The sequence below is a fragment of the Plodia interpunctella genome, chromosome 8 (assembly GCF_027563975.2).
Source record: "Plodia interpunctella isolate USDA-ARS_2022_Savannah chromosome 8, ilPloInte3.2, whole genome shotgun sequence".
In the NCBI taxonomy this organism is placed as follows: domain Eukaryota; kingdom Metazoa; phylum Arthropoda; class Insecta; order Lepidoptera; family Pyralidae; genus Plodia; species Plodia interpunctella.
Window position 1 is genome coordinate 1,485,945 of NC_071301.1, and position 13,893 is coordinate 1,499,837.

The following is a 13,893-nucleotide window of genomic DNA, read 5'->3' on the forward strand; positions in this document are numbered from 1 at the left end:
ACATATCGAACTTACAAGGATTAGGGCGGAAATACACATGCCTATAGCGCGGCAAAGGTATGTAGCTTGTTCACTTGCATGCAAGTTACCGGCACGATTCTCTGTATACGTGGCTGTCATGACAAAGTCGTAACACGTTGCACATGACAGCTACGGACATGCCAGCTCATGAATCTGATCTTTACACACATTAAGTGTGGAAATTGTAAGTACAGTAAAACTATTTGTGTTTAATTGCTCTTATTGTTCAAGTTTTCCTATTGTGTTTACGTTTGATTATAAATGCGATATGAGCCTAATACTTTCATGTTTTCATTACGATCGATAACGATCGGTTACATATTCTTCGATTAATCGATTTTACTTCCACGCCGATACTTGTAAACGAACAATAACAAATGATACATACAAATGTGAAGCAGGTCAACAGCCCTACAACCGTTATGGTAGTTTTATATTCTCTTTCTTCAATTCCAGGTGTCAATAATGGCGATGGAAGAGTCGCGCGTTCTGGTCTGGCACAGGGACAAGCTGAAACTGTCCATCATGTCGGACGCCTTCCTGCAGACTGCATTCGACCACATTCTGGGCAGGGACGTCGTCCACAAACTGTTGCAGGTCTGTCCAACAGTGAACAATTTCACTCTCTCATCTCTGCATGTTCACGGTTTCGTTCCGGGTTGTGAAACTGCGAAGCCCGGTGTCAGCGTAAAAGTAACCTTAAAATTTGGTAGATTCGCCTGTTTGACGTCAACAATAATTCTTTTTTTTTTTATTTCAACTCAGATAAAGCGGTCAGAAATTTCATCATAATATGCAAGCTTAGAATTTCCACAAATTAACGAGAAGAAAACAAAAATAGTCCCGTAATCAGTAATTAAGAAGTGTATTAAAACTAAACAATAAATCGTTGCAGGTTAGCGAAACGATGGGCGTCAGCAACGGTCACCTGCCCAACAGCTTCGAAGAGGGCGAGGACAAGCCCATGCTGGTGGTGAAGAAGGCGGGCGATGGACCCGGCATCACAGCGCTGCTCAACCGACAGCTGCAGGGTGAGTTGGGGAACAAGTGGGGGGGGGGGTAGGTATACAGTTTTAAGAAAGTGAAAAAAGCGGATTTTAAAGGATTTTTATGCCATTGCAATACCAAGTAGAATGGTTAAGATTGGTTGATAAACACCAAGTGTGGCCAGTCGACAGGAGACAGTGCCTTCATTTATTTTCATCACTTTCTTGACAGATTGTAAATGGACTGTGTAAAGCAGGAAATACTGAAGAAACATAAGTTTTAACTAGGTATTCAAACGAGCGTGATGACTAAATTGTAATGGGTTCCGTTTTTACGCTCACACGCGTTTAGTTGGCGCCACTGGACTAAGGTAATTTTGCGGGTATTTGTTTAAACTTTGTTGCATGAAATACAATACGTAAAGTACAAGATTATCTAACACAACCTTTGGGCATAACGGATGTAATGAGTCTCCGCTCACTAATGATGCCGTTAGAGTTTGGTCCTTTTGCTTTGGCAATTATTCAAAATAAAGCCTGCGCATGACTTAAAGGCCTTGGAAATTTCTCTACACCAGCAAACAGAAATCAACAGTTTAGGGGATAATGGGCAGATTAACAGTGGACGGTCAGTGATGAGTACTTTTACTTCAGTTTGTGAAAAACTCTAAAATTTGAGGGGTGATGACTCTTACCGCTTAAATAGTAGTGATAAATCTTTGTCAGACGATAAAATCCATAAAATTGTTAGTAGAAATTTTGACATATAAAAAAATTATTTAATACTTCAGTCGCCGTGTCGATATTCACCTGCGAATTAGGACTTAAACACGAGGGATTAGAAATTAAAGTATTTAATAATTAATGAAATTACAATTTTTAAATGATATTAAAGAAATTTTTGCATGCAAATATAATTAAATACGTGCCAGGGTTTCGCAGATGATTTCATTCAAATCAGGGTTTCGCAGATGATGTCCTACAAAGCTAACATTTCAATTAGTTTGAAATGGATATCCTGAATGATCAAACTGATTTTCTCTAAATAAAACCATTTATGTATTCATAATATTATGTTCACCATTAATATTTCTGTTGTAAAACTGTCTGTGCATGTAAACGTTACTAATACTAAATTGTACTGAGCTTTAATATTATTTCATCTTTCCATTGTAAAAACCGAGTGCCCTACTAATTTTTATGTACAGTTTATAGGTTCCTACAAAATTATTATCGTGACACATACGATTTTATTCAACTTAGGATGATATATCACAAATTGACATCAAAAAAATTGTGTGTGTGTCTTTCGCTCTTTGAACACATATACATAATTTTACTTTAATTTAAATTTAAAAAATTTTATTACCCTATTTATCCAAAATTTGCTTAAAAACGAAGTTTGAGGCCCTACAAACTTTTTACCGCAACCTTTTCTGCAAAGATGTCAATTAACACTATACAAATTCATTTTCTTGTTCAAAATTTTACTATTTGTCTTAATTCACTACAAGAGAGCATTTCTTTTTAAGTGTCATGGGTCCATCGTTCGCCAAAACGATGATTTTGCCAACGTCAATCAGAGAATTAATACATGTCATATGTCATTGTTATACTGCAATTTTATTTTATCTGTCAAACTGTTATACCTTTTTTTTAACAAAAATTAGTTCAGTCCATTAGAAAAATTAGAAGTACCTTGTGACGAGAAACATTTTAACAGATAAAAGTTTGTGTCGTCTTACCGCTAACAATATTATTATAGAATCTTTTTTACATAATTTCAACTCATCTCATCCCAAATCCTACGTGCGAAAAGTATTATGTTATATACCGTTTCTCGTTACTACATAGGCTGCTATTTATGTATCCGGAATAACAAAATTAAACAAACATATATTATTACATATGGTTTTATTGTTTCTCGAAGTATTCTCCGCGATGATCTATGCACTTCTGCATACGATGAAACCAATTTTCAAAGCACTTTTTCCATTCTGATTGAGGTATGTCCAAAACGTGTGTTTTGAACGCATCAACGGCCTCTTCGCGGCTCGAAAAACGTTGACCACGTAATTTATTTTTAATGTTTGGAAATAAATAAAAATCATTGGGTGCCAGGTCGGGGCTGTACGGCGGATGACCCGTCAATTCAATCTTTTGACCCTCCAAAAAATTATTTGTTTCAGCCGACTTGTGGCAGCTAGCATTGTCGTGATGAAGTATGATTCTGCGTTGTGGGTTGTTCTTTCGTATTTTTTCAAAGACTTCTGGCAAACAAATGGTGGTGTACCATTCAGAATTAACCGTCCTACTATTCTCTAGTGGCACTGTAGCTACATGTCCGTTGATACCAAAAAAACAAGCGACCATTTGCTTTAAAGTGCTTCTCGCACGAACAACTTTTGTTGGATTCGGTTCATCTTGAAAGACCCACACCGTTGACTGCTGTTTAGTTTCAGGGTCATAAGCATAGATCCAGGTTTCGTCACCTGTGTAGATATTATAAACAGCTTTTGACGTGCCACGGTTGTATTTTTTTATCATTTTCTTACACCAGTCCACACGAGCCTGTTTTTGATCTACGCTCAAGTTGTGCGGAATCCAACGCGAACAAATTTTTTTAACAATTAAATATTCGTGTAATATCGCGTGTATACTCGTCATACTAATGCCCAGAGACGCCTCTATCTCGCGGTATGTAACATGACGATTTTGCATTACTAATTGTCGCACAGCATCAATATTTTGTTGTACCACTACCGATTTAGGACGACCCTCCTTAATTTCATCCGTGAGCATAGACCGTCCACGTTGAAATTCCTTAAACCAATAATACACAGTGGTTTTCGATGGTGCTTCATCTCCAAAAGTTAAAATCAGTTGTTCGATGCACTGTTTTTGAGTTAATCCACGCCGAAAATCATAATAAATCATCGCGCGAAAATGTTCACGAGTTAAATCCATGGCAATGAAGACAAGCTATTTTCAAAATTGGCGCCAATTGAAAAAAACAAATGACAGGGACATGAAAAATATTTATTCTCTAGCCGAAGAGTTCTATTTTCAAATGTTGTAATTACTTTTTAAATATTCTAGAATTATTGGCCAGTTCCGGATACATAAATAGCAGCCCTCGTATTGTTTTTGCACAATAGTTGGCGCCACTGGCCCCATAAGATCTTGTTACTATAGTTTCTTTTATTAATTCTGGTCCTGGTCCTAATGTCATCTCGATCGCACGTATGGCTTTGAATGCGATAAGGTGAAAAATTCAGTTTAAAAAAAGCCATTTGAATATTGATACATTCATCAATGAAGTTTTTTAGAAACCGAATATGAATACTAGGTTATAAAATTCTTCAAATTGATACTATGTAGTGTGTGTGAATATTCAAAATTAATTATAGGTATTCAGGAATTCTCTAGCTTGTTTCTATCCCGTAAATAGCATGTTTCATTTTATTACCTGGCTGATCAAGGTGTGGACTGCGTTAAGCGCAGGCGACAGTCACAAATTTTATGTGCGAAAGAGATGGGGCGAATCTATAATCTTTTCTAATAATTTTAATAATTTGTACAGCTTTTAAATATAATTGAAATGAAAAATGTTATCAGTTGGCAATGTTTACGTTGGATTTACTAAAATCATTGTTTAAAAGATAACTTATTTTCACGGTATCACATTTATATCAACATTTTATATAAAGAAAACGTACAATTGAAAGTACTAAGAAATTTGGTGATTGGATAATATAAAAACAGTTTGGAAATGTGATTTGGTTTTAAGGTACTAATCGAAACTCGGCTGCCAACCGCTGCGGCCGGCCGCAAGCGCCGCTGCAGCGCGCGTGCACTTGCTATTACTGACAAATGTTATGCCTTGTTGTTACCGTTCAGGTCTTGTGAACGAACAGCTGTTCGGAAATTGTAGTCTAGTTATCGCTTACGGGATAGACAGAGCCGAGAGTCGCGAGACTATTTTATATAAGGCGGAATCGCCTTAGATAATATGAAGCGATGAAGATCCAGTGGTTAAAAAGGCCGGTTTGTGAACCGATAGTTCCCAAGCTCGAATCCTATGTGAGTTTGTATTCCAATCTGAGTCATGTAAGGAGTGAAGGAAAACATCGGGAGGAAAAGTTGACAATTTATTTTATATTGTGAGAAATGAAGAGGGCAATGGCAAACCACTTCATTAATATTGCCAAAAACTAATAAAGTCGTTGTGTGTTTCATTCCAGTTAATGACCACGACCCTCAGCCATGAGAAATACGACTGAAAGAAAGGAAGCAATGACATTTTTTATTTCAAACTCGGATATGGGATTCGAGTCTCGCGACCCTGGCTTTTATTTTTACCGTAAGCCATAAATTAACCACCCAACCAAACAACTGCCTAGTGATGGTTGAGGAGTGGCGGTTTGTGCAGCTGTTATCGGAATTATCTGAATTCCAGCTGTACACAGCAACTGCATGTGTTGTATGCGGCCGCTGCACGTGGCGTCGGCATTTGCAGTCGGCAGCTGGGTTCAGAATCGTACCTTTAAACACCATTTATTTTCGACTGGGTTTTTTTTTTCAGTTTTAACTGTTTCTCACTCTAAATTCTAGCACATTTCCGCAATTCAAAATACGCTATTTCGTTTTAATTGGCTATTAATTATCATTTATTACTTTAGTTTGATCGGTGAAACGAAAAGAAATCGAGTTTCTCAAACGATCGAAAGCGAGAAACTAACCTATATGCGTGATTATGAGTTATCTTATAATCAGTGAGCAATCGATTTTGCGCCTCTGGTCTTGGCCACTTGCCATAATTTGGGCCGTACGCCTGTTTGCTAAGTCAGTAGTATGAAAAAGATGAAAGGTGTGTGTGATGTGGTGTGTGTGCAGGGGAGCACGCGCCGCTGCTGTCCGCCGCCGCTGCGCCGCGCTGCGTCCGCGACTGACGTCGCTGATCCCGACCTCTTCCCCTCTCATGCTAACCTGCTACTTTCGTTTGGGGCTACGCGATTTATTTTGTCTTCTGTTACTATTAACTTTGAGTTTAAAATTTGTTTGGTTGTGACGTACCAATGAACAGCACATAAACCTCAAAATCGTTGCTAATTCGCCGCTGTTACCATCGCGTGTTGCATGCATGGTGACTTGACGTGCGGTCGACTGTACAGTACATGTTGAAATAAAAATATGGTGCGAACCAGTTACAAAAAGTTTAATAATGCTTGTCGCAATTTGTTTAAAAGAAAAACACCTTGTAATTGAATTTGCTCTTCTATTTTTATTTTTTATTTTCCCGTAATTGACACTATGCTCGCATGCAAATACTCCAATATATAAATATGCAAATACTCCAAACGAAAGTAAGATTCCTATGATAACTAATACCATATCATACTACTCATAAAATGTTAATATCCATTTATCATATATGTACATGGGGTGTAAGGTAAAGCAAAAATACATATCATAAAATTGTGTATAATACATATATGACATTTAATATTTTTGTGTAATGACACATTTTTTAAAAGCAACTAATATGTAGTAAATATATTTTATTTTTAGCTATATATCTCTAACGCTTTAACCATGACAATCGTAATCTCTTTGTAATCTAATATTATATGTAATATTCAAGGTATATTGTATACTTTTGTCGCATGTGTGGTCTTATAATAGGGTCGCTAGATTTTAAAAAATCTGGTAGCCCTTTTTGTGTTAGATTTGCTTTTAAAATACTATTTGTTGTGCTTATATAATATTATTTGCAAGTGTAATTGTAACAATAAAAATAATGTGAATATATGCTATTCATTCATTCATATCGAGTGTGTTATTGCTAACACTGACATTCAAGTCGCCTGAATGCGTCTTCCTATGCTATTGTTTATTTATGTTATAGTATATAATGATATATTGTACCCAGCATTTAAAGAAAATTGAAAGAGAACACTCTTTAGAACATTTGACACATTTATTTAGATAGACGTATAATTTATTATGGTTTTACCCTGCTTCGCTCGGGTAGAACCATAATAAATTATATGTACGCCTAGACTTTCCTCGGGAATTACACTATCTATTACTGAAAACCTTATAAACATCTGTCCGCTAACTTTTTAGTTTATCGTGTTCATACGGACAGGATATTTGTAAGGATATTTTAAAGCATATAAATAGCATATATTCACTGATTCCGTAGAACTATGCTTTAGTCGATATTCTAGTTACCTTAATATAACCTTAGTTTTATATATATTACATTAGGTACTATTAAGAAATAAGGAATATTATACTAACCTCCTTATCGTCCTGTCCTTAAATTCCAAATTCCCAATGCTTGTTTGGAAGACCAACGTTAAAAGGTAATATTTCCAATAATTTAATTTCCACCCAAAATTGCACCGAAATTAAATCAAATTCACTTTTTCTTGTGTGAAAATTTGCAAAGTTAAGGAAGGGACGATGAGATGTTTATATAAAGCAATTTTGACCACATTATTACCTATATTGTACCACTGTTCACTCAATTTTAATTCGCTTTAATATAATCAAGTTGCCACTCTGCACAGAAAGAGTCTTCAGCCAATGTAAACTCAAAATTTAAGTTTTAATTTAAATGTTTGCTTACACAATGCAAGCAGGCAACACTGACACGGAGCAGCTGAGCAAAATTTTCTAAGACATAACTGATAATTTCAGTAATATGCCCATTTAAATTAACCATGTCAATGTTTTCAATGTCGCTTGTTATTCAAATAACATTACATTTGAGTGTCCATCAATTTTCTTATCTGCACTCTGTGCTTTGTACGGCTTTTCCAAAATGTGGAAATAAACTTACCTGTATTTATATATATTCAACTGGAAAATGTGTGTAAACATCAATTGGAATGATTTAAAAACTGCTGACACGATTTTTACAAAACTATCTAAGTTAAAGCCTTATCTCTGCCTATCGCCATGGGAAATATGCGTGATAATATGTATGTATGAGTTTAAGCTGTTACTATTTTCAGAAACCCTGACTAGTGTCAGTCAGATTTGTCTATTAAGTAAGTTCGGCCGAACTGGGCTCAGTTGACAAGAACACTGTCCCGGATAGACAGGGGTGTGTGTGGGTTCAATTCCCGCTCGATTTCTGAATTTTTTCATGTCGTTATCATTTTCAACAAAATAGTTAAAATGCACGCGTGACATGTATAACAAAACCGTTTCGATGTAGATTGTAAAATGAATAAAAATTTTCCAGCGACAGATCCCAACGCGTGGCGCCTCGGCCGCATCGAGGAGGCCGACCACGAGACGCCTGTGTGAGGCCGCGCTCTGCATCTGGCCGTGTCCGCCAGGCAGACCTAGTGCACCTTATTACAACACATTAAGGGACAAAATACTGTGGCACTGACACAGCGGCGGTGGATCGAACGTTGACTTTTTAATTGTGTAAAAAGTTAGTGCTGTCGTAGTGTTGGTGTTCGAAGACCGCGTGAACGTCGCTAGTACTAGTACATCTTATTACGACGACATACGGATTATAATGCTGTGATGATGAGACATCTAAACATTAATGCCATGCGATAGATATTTTTATAAAGGCGTTCGAATTTTAAAATTTCTACGCTACGCGTTTCTAGTGCACTTTATTGCGGCGCAATACGGTTCAATATACGGTGACGGCGAACGAGGATTTGCAGCTTACGGGCGTACCTTATTGCAACGTCATAAAGGTGTTTTCTGAGCTATGACAGTTGAGCGAACGAACATGAAATTTCGATTTCGACTGTAATTTAGTGTTCGAAAATATTTATTTAGATTTGAAATGAATATTTAGAATTGTGGCACTGACCACAATTTCTTTGCTTCATGTCGTTTGAGCTGCTTATTGGTTTAAGTAATATAGCATGGATGTACCTAATTGCAAAAGCGTCACAACCATAAAATGAGAGTAACATATAATTGTAAGGACTTATATGTACAGAGTCTGTATGCATTAGCCTTAAGCCGTAAGGTGGCCACAAGATGGCCATCGGCCATGGTGGCCTGTGGCCATCTTGTGCTGGATAGCTAAAGTCGATAGCATGAGCATTGGCTAGTTTGGTATAACTTCCCCTTTTTTATATAAATTATTGCTAGACTCGAGACCTTATATACTAATACTTTGCCAACATTTGAAAAGTAGTTACTCGCCCCAGTCCAACTCAGCTATATAAAATATTTAGTCACAAACTGACAATACATTTGTGTCTAGCCATAGCTTGCAATATATCCACGATCAATTTATTAAAATAATTGGGACACAAAAGTTCGATCAATAATAATTATAGAAAATAGATATATTATAATCTTGAGCTCGTAAATAGCTGAGGTTTATTGACTGAGAATTATTGAAAAATAGAAATAGCGTATACAAAATACAGTAATGTAAATTACCGTTAACTAGTATTTACATTTTAAAAATACTTATAAATGCACACTAAATATATCAAATATTCAGATAAATATATCGATTCAGTGACATAGATATTTATTTTCTCATACAGAAACAATTGTAAATTGATAATAATAGATTTATATAAATACAATACTCTTGGGCACTCTTGGAATTAATGAAAACTGTTTATCGAATATGAAATAGAAAGTAATAATATGGATTTAATTATTTTAAGACTCGTACAAAAACATTATTATAGCAACATAATCTAGACTATATAGTTTCATGGTATGTTAAATACGTATTAATGTATAAGTTCAAACATATAGGTGCAGGATGTTTGTTTAAACATCGTTATCCTTGAAATCAGAGGTTCAGTATCATGATTAGAATCCATAAATCTATTAAAAAATGGATCTATTTTCATTAAATGTCCTAATCACTTTACATTCGCCGTGGGTAAATCAGCTGGAGGTTATGGCCCCGCCATTTTGAGGCGTGCAAGGAACGCAAGGATAAACGAATTACTTATACAGGATGTATCATCAAAACTAATTGAATATTATTATTATTATTTGTATCATCATAATTTCGGGTTCTAAGTTCGTGGATTATTTAACAACGATATTCATCCTGCCTGTTATAACATACTAAAAAACTATATATTTTAGAAAAATAACATCTCGATGGTTAAGTCTTTTGTGTAAATATTCATCTGTTGGATGTCCCAATTAATGTAGATGAGAGTGTACAAAAAATGTCTAAATACGAATAAGAGATACAAATAACATACAGAAACTCGTACGAAATATAAATTTTGTTCATTGACTATGAATACATCTTTGGTGCGACTAAATTAAAAGTGCCATTTTTAAGCACAGATAATAATGATTACTAAGACAGTGCCTAGGGTTAATACATACTTTTAAGTAAAAGATAAGCATTTGCTAGTAGTAAATATAATAATAAATACGATTCGGAAACTGGACACGTAACCTAATAGGTAAATGAAGCACATCGGTTCTCCATCGCACGTTTACTTTTAGCACATATCAAATATATTTTAATAGACGTATGTTTATATGTGTATGTGTATTATAGATAGCAGCACAAGTTTATATTTTGATATTAACAACAAAAAAGAAAAGCGAAATCGTGTTCAATAAATAAATAAAACTATATAATAAAAGATGTGTTCATAGCCATATTATTTTGTAAAGTCATTTAATGATATGATCCGTGAGCCAGAGTTGGTTACTGGGTAACAAAAGATTAATAGTGTGGAATAGACATGTAGATGATGAAATGACAAGTATTTTATAGTGGATACAATGAAAGAGAATATGATGCAGTTAATTAATTTTTCACCAAATCAAAATAAAATAGTTTTTAATGCTGCGCCATGACAACATTGCCAGAATAATACATACCGTGGATTTATAAAAAAATTACTAATCGGAAATGACGTTTATCAAGAGAATAAACTTTTTTCAGGTTAATTAATTAACCTGAAAAAAGATTGTTACAATTAACGATTTGACTCATCAAATTGATGAGTTAAATCGTTAATTAACATTATTACAATTAACATTCGAATTATTAAACACAAGTTACATGTGTACTACATTTTTGTTTGAATTAATAAGTAATTGTATTATTATGTAAGTATATTCCAGGTCTAAAAATAAAATATGATGTTATTATGCAAACAGGATAATCTAAAAAACATATAGTATTTATATATTCTTATAAGTAATGTTTATATTGGGAAAAAAATGAAGCTGAAAATTATAAAGTTAAACGAATTGAATATAACATTCCTTATATATTTTTTATTATTGTTGACTTTAAAATGACAAAATACAAGTCTCAAAGCTAGATATCAGAAAATGCACTGCCAATGCAAAGTAGCTATAATAATCTTGTATTGATTAAAGCTTTAGTATTGTGACTATTTCGTGAATAGGTGTCGCAAGTGTTGTAATAAGGATCTCAATTTTGATTTTCATTTTAAGATGTGTTCACATGGCATTAGGTCCCTTTGTTTTCGTTAATTACATGAAATTACTTATTAAAACATTGTTTGATTTGTCCTAATATATATTTATAAATTTAAATAAAAACTTTCGCCCATTTTTGCAAATATATATGCATCTCATTATAAGCAATATCATTGATAAACGTCTTGTATAACTTGTTTTATAAAATATTACTAACTGGGCTCTTTATATAACTTTGTGTCATGTGAACATCTAATTATACTTTAACAAGAAGAAAGCACTTCTATGTTTTTTTAAAAAGAAATTTGATATTTTTTTTATTGATGACTGTGATTTTGTTTTGTTAAGGATTGTTAAAGGACAAAATGTGATTGCTAATGTGAATCTATGTATTACTTGCCTTGGTGTGTGTTGTTTGGCGCACCTGGGGTGTTTAGAATGCCTTAACTAATTGCCATTTGTGATGAATGTAAATTATGATTGTATGAATAAATATTATTGATCACTGTAGTACTACATGTTGATACAGATAGACTAAAATAAATGTAAAAACTTGTGTAAAACTTTATTTTATTTTCTTTAAACTTAAGATTACAACACCCCTTGCCTAGTTGGCATGGACTCAGCATGGAAAATAAAGGAATTACTTACTGAGAAAACAGTAAAGAACAGTAATATTATGTAAGATGACAATATGTGATGTTTTACAAACACGAATATGACTTGTAAGTCAGCCAGACTTGCGAATCACATTCTATACCACTAGCAGTGAGCTGAAAATTTTAAAAATTTACATAAAATAGAATGAGAGTCCTAAACTAGTAGCCACATGGAATTTGAAGATTATATTTTTGGTCACAACAATTATAAATATGTACACAATTTTGTTGAGTAAAAACTAGATTCCCATTTCATTAAGTATAACAAGAAATAAATTAGGAAATGCCAATAACTATCATGAGTCGTCAAAAGTCATCCTTCCAATACCATGTTGCTTGATGTACCTCCTGTATTGTTTGTATTTGTTATTTTCCGCTAGAGCTTTTTTAGCTTCTTCATCCTTCACTTCTTTCCAAGCTACAAAGTTCTCTTTTATCCACAACTCCTCTTGAAGATACTCTTGTTTCTCCCCATCCTCCAAAGCATCAAACTGATGCTTTCCTAACTTCATATATTTTCTTATGAGATAAAGTTTTTCTTCTTCTCCATATGGCTGTTTCAACACAATAAACTTCCAGAACCATCGCAAATACCAATAAATATAAACTACAATAGTATAAGGTAGTATGATCAACTGAATCCACAAGATGTCTATGATCTCAGGTTTAGCATATGCTCCTTTAATATCCATGTTTTCTTCAATAACTCTTCGGATTATTCTGTCCTGTTCTTCCTTCTGTTCTGACTTGGTTTTCTTGTTCTTCCTTCCTTGTTGCTCTTTGATCTCTGCTTTAGCTATTTCTAGAGCTTTATTTCGATACTTTGGCACAGTCATGAAGTATTTTATAGCCGTGTCATATTTTGACCATGCACTATAATATTGTATTACAGATATAACAGTTATTGTCACAGCAATGACTATACGAACATCCACTTTCGGCGCCATGCGGCGTCTGTAGTATCTGTAGTAGTGGGCATAGTACTCCTGAGGGTTGTCCAACATGTAATCATAGTCAGCTCTCTCTTCATCATCTCGCAAAATCTCGTACGCTGTCGCGATCTCTTTAAATTTTTCCTCCGCTTCCTTCTTCGCGTCCGGCGATCTATGCATGTCTGGATGGTGCTTTTTAGCAAGCTGCCGGTAGCTCTTGGCAATCTCATTTTTAGTAGCGTCTCTAGTGACTCCCAGCACCTCATAACAGTTAGTTTTTCCACAATAAATGCCTTCTAAAAGGTGATCATGAGACGAGACGACTACCACCTGCCATGTCACCGTTATTAATAAGATATATCTCATGTATATTGCCATTTTTATATTATATCATAATTAATCCAGTAATTGCACAGTTTCTGTCTGACTAGCGTTGGAATTACAACCTAATAAATAGTAATAAAAAAATAATTTGAACGTGTCGCCTTCCCAAATCGACACGAATTGAAACTTGACATGACAACTAAAGTATCAACATGTCAACGTCATATCGACGTCAGCTAATTTTCGTTCGGAAACTTTGGAGAATTTGGAGCAGGTACGCTTGAAATTTTTTAGAACGCATGGAAACGGTGAAGAAACACTCACGGTAATGTTCTCCGAAACGGAAATTATCAATAAATTCCTTTAAATGTTTATATATAATTTCTTAATATTCTTTTTACATTTTGTAACATATAAATTAGAAAAATTAATGAATTTTTCAAATTTCCACAGATATTAGAAATTAAATTGAAACAAATTTCCAAGAAATTTTTGAAAATCTTTTCGGGCGTTGGCCGAGAACACAGAATTTGC

The 13,893-nt window shown here is 34.5% G+C and overlaps 2 protein-coding genes across 3 annotated transcripts in view; one reads left to right on the forward strand and one right to left on the reverse strand.

The window, feature by feature from the left end:
* Positions 1–12,010, forward strand: part of LOC128671780 (blood vessel epicardial substance-like) — a 45,849-nt gene extending 33,839 nt beyond the window's left edge. The window contains exons 4-7 of one of the 2 annotated variants that reach the window (XR_010369967.1): positions 478–618; positions 917–1,052; positions 5,904–7,378; positions 8,266–12,010. Coding sequence is in view for 1 of the 2 variants with exons in the window: in XM_053748535.1 (XP_053604510.1) it covers positions 478–618; positions 917–1,052; positions 8,266–8,330 (342 nt within the window). In the remaining variant the exon portion in view is untranslated. The remainder of the gene's footprint in view (positions 1–477; positions 619–916; positions 1,053–5,903; positions 7,379–8,265) is intronic. The other variant, XM_053748535.1, reaches the window with a different exon arrangement.
* Positions 11,733–13,562, reverse strand: LOC128671782 (uncharacterized protein). Its single transcript, XM_053748539.1, has one exon. The coding sequence runs from the start codon at positions 13,411–13,413 to the stop codon at positions 12,400–12,402; it is 1,014 nt and encodes a 337-aa protein (XP_053604514.1). The 5' UTR covers positions 13,414–13,562; the 3' UTR covers positions 11,733–12,399.
* Positions 13,563–13,893: the final 331 nt, after the last annotated feature.